General features: G+C 40.3%; 2 protein-coding genes across 3 annotated transcripts in view; both read left to right on the top strand.

Annotated features, from left to right (window-relative positions):
- The window catches only part of prpf31 (PRP31 pre-mRNA processing factor 31 homolog (yeast)), a 342,441-nt gene that overhangs the window by 115,132 nt on the left and 219,455 nt on the right, over positions 1–7,854 (top strand). The gene's annotated exons all lie outside the window — the stretch shown is intronic.
- LOC133660566 (NADH dehydrogenase [ubiquinone] 1 alpha subcomplex subunit 3-like) lies at positions 10–7,655 on the top strand. The gene is made up of 4 exons (XM_062064117.1): positions 10–64; positions 452–526; positions 2,241–2,318; positions 7,514–7,655. The coding sequence occupies exons 1-4, from the start codon at positions 19–21 to the stop codon at positions 7,603–7,605; spliced, it is 291 nt and encodes a 96-aa protein (XP_061920101.1). The 5' UTR covers positions 10–18; the 3' UTR covers positions 7,606–7,655.

Here is a 7,854-nt window from a genome sequence, read left to right as displayed (position 1 = left end):
AGTTTAACTACATTTCCCATGAGCCTCCGCCTCATACTGTCTGCGTCACAAACCAACATGGCGGGTTCGTTTACGTATTTACTTCTTCGACATATCTAAATGTTTGATTTACGGCGATATAGCATCGATGCGTGTTGTTTTAATGAGTTCTATTCAAGCCAATTAAAGTTCACATCGTTGTTGAAGTGTTGCTACTGGCACTCGGTGCAAGTCGCGTGACCTTGGATGTAATGCTAACATTAGCTTAGCGTTACAATAGCAGGTTGACATTTGTTTTGAAAATGTAAACAGTTTCAATATTATGAATAACACAGTTAACGTATTGTCATTTCTCTTTCGACATGTCCGCAAATAAACAGGAAGAAGCAACGCTTATTTAATCCTACCCCTTTTCTGTTTCATAGCAATTACTAACACTTGCTGTGTTGTTATGTTTTATATTGTTGTGCAGGAGTTGTAGCCTTCTTGAAAAATGCATGGAATAAGGAGCCTGTCATCTTTGCTTCGTGCGCCATTGCATTGACGGGTAATTATTCTTCTGTGTCTACATGCTGGACATGTACAGTTGCCATCAAAAGTGTACATACACTTGTGAAGAACATCATGTCATGGCTGTCTTGAGTTTACAATCATTTCAGTCAGACCTACACTGTTCCAAAATCCATTTCTCTGTTCTCAATTGTTGATGACAACCAAACCTAACCCCCCCTCCCCCTCCACACCCCGGATTGTAAATAATGTAAATATTCAATGTGATTATCTTGTGTGATGACTGTATTATGATGATAGTACATATCTGTACCCCGACTTAAACAAGTTGAAAAACTTATTGGGGTGTTACCATTTAGTGGTCAATTGTACGGAATATGTACTTCACTGTGCAACCTACTAATAAAAGTCTCAATCAATCAATCAATCAATCAATTCTACAACTCTTACTATTATTATTATTATTATAGGTGTGAATGAATGATGGGTTCCCACTTCTCTGTGAGCGCTTTGAGGATCTAATAATAGAGAAAGCGCGATATAAAATCCAATCCATTATTATTATTATTTTTATTTTTTTTGTGATAGAGTGCTTGGAGCACATACTTGTTGGTCACAAAAAACATTTATGACGTTTGCTTCTTTTACGGTATGTATTTATTATGGGTCTACTGAAAATGTCTGGGTCAAAAGTATACATACAGCAATGGAACACCCAACTGCGCCCAAGACCCAACCTCCGGGCTGATGATTTTAGCTTGTCCTGAAGAATTTGGAGCTAATCCTCCTTTTTCATTGTCCCATTTAAAGCAGCAGTTCCATTGGCAGCAAAACAGGCCCAGAGCATAAAACTACCACCACCATGCTTGACGGTAGGCATGGTGTTCCTGGGATTAAAGGCCTCACCTTTTATCCTCCAAACATATTGCTGGGTATTGTGGCCAAACAGCTCCATTTTTGTTTAATCTGAACACAGAACCTTCCTCCGGAAGGTCTTATCTTTGTCCATGTGATGTCAGATAAAACAAAAATTGAGCCAGCAATATGTTTGGAGGAGAAAAGGTGAGGCCTTTAATCCCAGTAACACCATGCCTACCATCAAGCATGGTGGTGATAGTATTATGCTCTGGGCCTGTTTTGCTGCCAATGGAACTGCTGGTTTAAATGGGACAATGAAAAAGGAGGATTAGCTCCAAATTCTTCAGGACAAGCTAAAATCATCAGCCCGGAGGTTGGGTCTTCCAACAGGACAATGACGTCAAACACACCTCAAAAGTGGTAAAGGAATGGCTAAATCAGGCTAGAATGAAGGTTTAAGTCCTGACTTAAAGGTGTGGACAATGCTGAAGAAACAAGTCCTCATCAGAAAAGCAACACATTTAGCTGAACTGCAGCAATTTAATGGTCAAGCAGAAGCTTGTGGATGGCTACCAAAAGTGCCTTATGGCAGTGAAAATTGCCAGGGGACATGTAAGCAAATATTAACATTGCTGTATGAATACTTTTGATTAGTCACATTTTCAGTAGACCCATAATAAATTAATCAAAGAAGCAAACTTCATGAATGTTTTTTTGTGACCAACAAGTATGTGCTCCAATCACTACATCACAAAAAAATAAGAGTTGTAGAAATGATTGTAAAGTCAAAACAGCCATGACATGATGTTCTTTACAAGTGTATGTACACTTTTGACCACCACTGTATTTGTTCAGTCACTGGGACAAACACTATAATCTCCTTCCTTTGTCAGGTATCGCTCTTCCACTGATAAGTCCAACCACTAAGTATTCTGGGATGATCAATGCGGCGATGCCATACAACTACCCAGGTATTGTATGTCTTTCCTGCACCTTTGTTTGCCAAGATGACGCCACGGCTTCTGGCTCTCTGTATTGGTGCGTTGTCGTCTGTGTGCTACTGTATGCATGTGATTGTGGGAATGGCCTTACCAAACTGCGGTCAGTTGGATTACAGTATTTTTCGGACAGTAAGGCGCTCTTAAAATCCTTTAATTTCTCAAAACTGGACAGTGCGCCTTATAACCCGGTGCGCCTAATGTACGGAATTATTTTGGTTGTGCTTACCAACCTCGAAGCTATTTTATTTGGTACATGGTGAAATAAGTGTGACCAGTAGATGGTAGTCACACACAAGAGATAACGGGGCAGCATCTCCTCATCCGGAAACAACAAAACCGTCCAACCGGAACTCTCTAATCAATCAATCAATGTTTACTTATATAGCCCTAAATCACGGGTGTCTCAAAGGGCTGCACAAGCCACAACGACATCCTCGGAACAGATCCCACATCAGGGCAAGGAAAAACTCAACCCAATGGGACAATGAGAAACCTTGGCGGGGACCGCAGATGTGGGGATCCCCCCCACTGGGCAACTGGTGCAATGGACGTCGAGTAATAATAGTGTGAGAGTCCAGTCCATAGTGGATCTAGTTAATAGTGTGAGAGTCCAGTCCATAGTGGATCTAACATAATAGTGAGAGTCCAGTCCATAGTGGATCTAACATAATAGTGTGAGATTCCAGTCCATAGTGGATCTAACATAATAGTGTGAGAGTCCAGTCCATAGTGAATCTAACATAATAGTGAGAGTCCAGTCCATAGTGGATCTAACATAATAGTGTGAGAGTCCAGTCCATAGTGGATCTAACATAATAGTGTGAGAGTCCAGTCCATTGTGGATCTACTTAATATTGTGAGAGTCCAGTCCATAGTGGATCTAACATAATAGTGTGAGAGTCCAGTCCATAGTGGATCTAACATAATAGTGTGAGAGTCCAGTCCATAGTGGATCTAACATAATAGTGTGAGAGTCCAGTCCGTAGTGGATCTAACATAATAGTGTGAGAGTCCAGTCCATAGTGGATCTAACATAATAGTGTGAGAGTCCAGTCCATAGTGGATCTACTTAATAGTGTGAGAGTCCAGTCCATAGTGGATCTAACATAATAGTGTGAGAGTCCAGTCCATAGTGGATCTAACATAATAGTGTGAGAGTCCAGTCCGTAGTGGATCTAACATAATAGTGTGAGAGTCCAGTCCATAGTGGATCTAACATAATAGTGTGAGAGTCCAGTCCATAGTGGATCTAACATAATAGTGTGAGAGTCCAGTCCATAGTGGATCTACTTAATAGTGTGAGAGTCCAGTCCATAGTGGATCTAACATAATAGTGTGAGAGTCCAGTCCATAGTGGATCTAACATAATATTGTGAGAGTCCAGTCCATAGTGGATCTAACATAATAGTGAGAGTCCAGTCCATAGTGGATCTAACATAATAGTGTGAGAGTCCAGTCCATAGTGGATCTAACATAATAGTGTGAGAGTCCAGTCCATAGTGGATCTAACATAATATTGTGAGAGTCCAGTCCATAGTGGATCTAACATAATAGTGTGAGAGTCCAGTCCATAGTGGATCTAACATAATTGTGTGAGAGTCCAGTCCATAGTGGAGCTAACATAATAGTGTGGGAGTCCAGTCCATAGTGGATCTAACATAATAGTGTGAGAGTCCAGTCCATAGTGGATCTAGCATAATAGTGAGAGTCCAGTCCATAGTGGATCTAACATAATAGTGTGAGAGTCCAGTCCATAGTGGATCTAGCATAATAGTGAGAGTCCAGTCCATAGTGGATCTGACATAATAGTGTGAGAGTCCAGTCCATAGTGGGGCCAGCAGGAGACCATCCCAAGCGGAGACAGGTCAGCAGCGCAGAGATGTCCCCAACCGATGCACAGGCGAGCTGTCCACCCCGGGTCCCGACTCTGGACAGCCAGCACTTCATCCGTGGCCACCGAACCTGTGCCCCCCACCCTCCACGAAGGAGAGGGGGGCAGAGCAGAAAAGAAACGGCAGATCAACTGGTCTAAAAGGGGGGTCTATTTAAAGGCTAGAGTATACAAATGAATTTTAAGATGGGACTTAAATGCTTCTACTGAGGTAGCATCTCTAACTGTTACCGGGAGGGCAATAATATAATAAGTAAAGTTCCTTGGGTGAATAATGTAAACTCACTACACCGGTATGTTTTAGTGCTTTCATGGTGAGTTTACTGACAGATATAAGTAAGAACTTTACACTACTTTACATTAGAAATGGCACTAAAACATTTACTACTAAAGCATTTTGATAGATTTTTGAGCGCCGTGTGTAATGTTCTATATTTTCAATGGAACATTTAAAATGTTGCTGTTGTTCACTTGGGACTTATCTTTTATGTTTGACTGCCATCTACTGGTCACACTTATCATGACACCATGTATCAATTAAAATATTGTAGCGTCCCGGAAGAGTTGGTACTGCAGGGAATTCTGGGTATTTCTTCTGTTGCGTTTATGTTGTGTTGTGGTGCAAATATTCTCCCGAAATGTGTTTGTCATTGTTGATTAGTGTGGTTTCACTATATGGCACATATTTATGACAGTGTTGTTTAGTGTGGTTTCACTATATGGCACATGTTTATGACAGTGTTGTTTAGTGTGGTTTCACTATATGGCACATGTTTATGACAGTGTTGTTTAGTGTGGTTTCACTATATGGCACATGTTTATGACAGTGTTGTTTAGTGTGGTTTCACTATATGGCACATGTTTATGACAGTGTTGTTTAGTGTGGTTTCACTATATGGCACATGTTTATGACAGTGTTGTTTAGTGTGGTCTCACTATATGGCACATATTTATGACTGTTGTTTAGTGTGGTCTCACTATATGGCACATGTTTATGACAGTGTTGTTTAGTGTGGTCTCACTATATGGCACATATTTATGACAGTGTTGTTTAGTGTGGTCTCACTATATGGCACATATTTATGACAGTGTTGTTTAGTGTGGTTTCACTATATGGCACATGTTTATGACAGTGTTGTGTAGTGTGGTCTCACTATATGGCACATGTTTATGACAGTGTTGTTTAGTGTGGTCTCACTATATGGCACATGTTTATGCCAGTGTTGTTTCGTGTGGTTTCACTATATGGCACATGTTTATGACAGTGTTGTTTAGTGTGGTCTCACTATATGGCACATGTTTATGACAGTGTTGTTTAGTGTGGTCTCACTATATGGCACATATTTATGACAGTGTTGTTTAGTGTGGTTTCACTATATGGCACATGTTTATGACAGTGTTGTTTAGTGTGTTCTCACTATATGGCATATGTTTATGACAGTGTTGTTTAGTGTGGTCTCACTATATGGCACATGTTTATGACAGTGTTGTTTAGTGTGGTCTCACTATATGGCACATGTTTATGACAGTGTTGTTTAGTGTGGTCTCACTATATGGCACATATTTATGACAGTGTTGTTTAGTGTGGTTTCACTATATGGCACATGTTTATGACAGTGTTGTTTAGTGTGGTCTCACTATATGGCACATATTTATGACAGTGTTGTTTAGTGTGGTCTCACTATATGGCACATGTTTATGACAGTGTTGTTTAGTGTGGTTTCACTATATGGCACATGTTTATGACAGTGTTGTTTAGTGTGGTTTCACTATATGGCACATGTTTATGACAGTGTTGTTTAGTGTGGTTTCACTATATGGCACATATTTATGACAGTGTTGTTTAGTGTGGTCTCACTATATGGCACATATTTATGACAGTGTTGTTTAGTGTGGTCTCACTATATGGCACATGTTTATGACAGTGTTGTTTAGTGTGGTTTCACTATGTGGCACATGTTTATGACAGTGTTGTTTAGTGTGGTCTCACTATATGGCACATATTTATGACAGTGTTGTTTAGTGTGGTCTCACCATATGGCACATGTTTATGACAGTGTTGTTTAGTGTGGTCTCACTATATGGCACATATTTATGACAGTGTTGTTTAGTGTGGTCTCACTATATGGCACATGTTTATGACAGTGTTGTTTAGTGTGGTCTCACTATATGGCACATGTTTATGACAGTGTTGTTTAGTGTGGTCTCACTATATGGCACATGTTTATGACAGTGTTGTTTAGTGTGGTCTCACTATATGGCACATATTTATGACTGTTGTTTAGTGTGATCTCACTATATGGCACATGTTTATGACAGTGTTGTTTAGTGTGGTCTCACTATGTGGCACATGTTTATGACAGTGTTGTTTAGTGTGGTCTCACTATGTGGCACATGTTTATGACAGTGTTGTTTAGTGTGGTATCACTATATGGCACATGTTTATGACAGTGTTGTTTAGTGTGGTCTCACTATATGGCACATGTTTATGACAGTGTTGTTTAATGTGGTCTCACTATATGGCACATATTTATGACAGTGTTGTTTAGTGTGGTCTCACTATATGGCACATATTTATGACAGTGTTGTTTAGTGTGGTTTCACTATATGGCACATGTTTATGACAGTGTTGTTTAGTGTGGTTTCACTATATGGCACATGTTCATGACAGTGTTGTTTAGTGTGGTCTCACTATATGGCACATGTTTATGACAGTGTTGTTTAGTGTGGTTTCACTATATGGCACATGTTTATGACAGTGTTGTTTAGTGTGGTCTCACTATATGGCACATATTTATGACAGTGTTGTTTAGTGTGGTATCACTATATGGCACATGTTTATGACAGTGTTGTTTAGTGTGGTCTCACTATGTGGCACATGTTTATGACAGTGTTGTTTAGTGTGGTATCACTATATGGCACATGTTTATGACAGTGTTGGCGTCGTTTATACAGCCGCCCTGAGTGTGACATGTAAGGCTGTTGACTAAGTATGCCCTTCATACTCATGTATATGGGGGTGTTCAAAATAAACATGATCATTTACAGAGTGACAGCTTGTCTTGACATCTTCAACTTAAGATCATGTTCACTCCGTCCAACGCTACAAAATCCTTGAGGTAGTCAGGTAGGTAAACTCGGGTTATAAGGCGCATTATGGACTTTTGAGGGAAATAAAGGATTTTAGGTGTGTACACGGTAATCACAGCTGACTTGCAGAGTCTCCACACAAGCAAACATCTTAACTTAACTTAGATGTTCATGTCCCTTGCAGTTCCTGTGCGGGATGATGGAAACATGCCCGACGTTCCAGCACACCCGTGTGACCCTCAAGGTCCGTCGCTGGAATGGCTCATCAATTTGTAACGTTCTGTCGTTTGGCAACGTGTCAGTAAAATTGTGCATTTGAAGAAAAAGTGCTGATTATTTCCTGACTTCCTGTGACATGAGTGCATTTGGAGGTGATGAATGTTTCAACACCACACGCTGATCCTGGTGTGGCCACACTTTGAGTCTTCCACCATCACAATCAGAAATACGTGAATAATCCCTGAGGGGAATTGAAGATTTTCAGCACAATCTCATTCAAGAGCAGACAAACAGAACAGGATCGCT

Source organism: Entelurus aequoreus, linkage group LG11 (genome assembly GCF_033978785.1).
Source record: "Entelurus aequoreus isolate RoL-2023_Sb linkage group LG11, RoL_Eaeq_v1.1, whole genome shotgun sequence".
Taxonomy (NCBI): domain Eukaryota; kingdom Metazoa; phylum Chordata; class Actinopteri; order Syngnathiformes; family Syngnathidae; genus Entelurus; species Entelurus aequoreus.
This window is presented reverse-complemented; position numbering and strand designations above follow the sequence as displayed.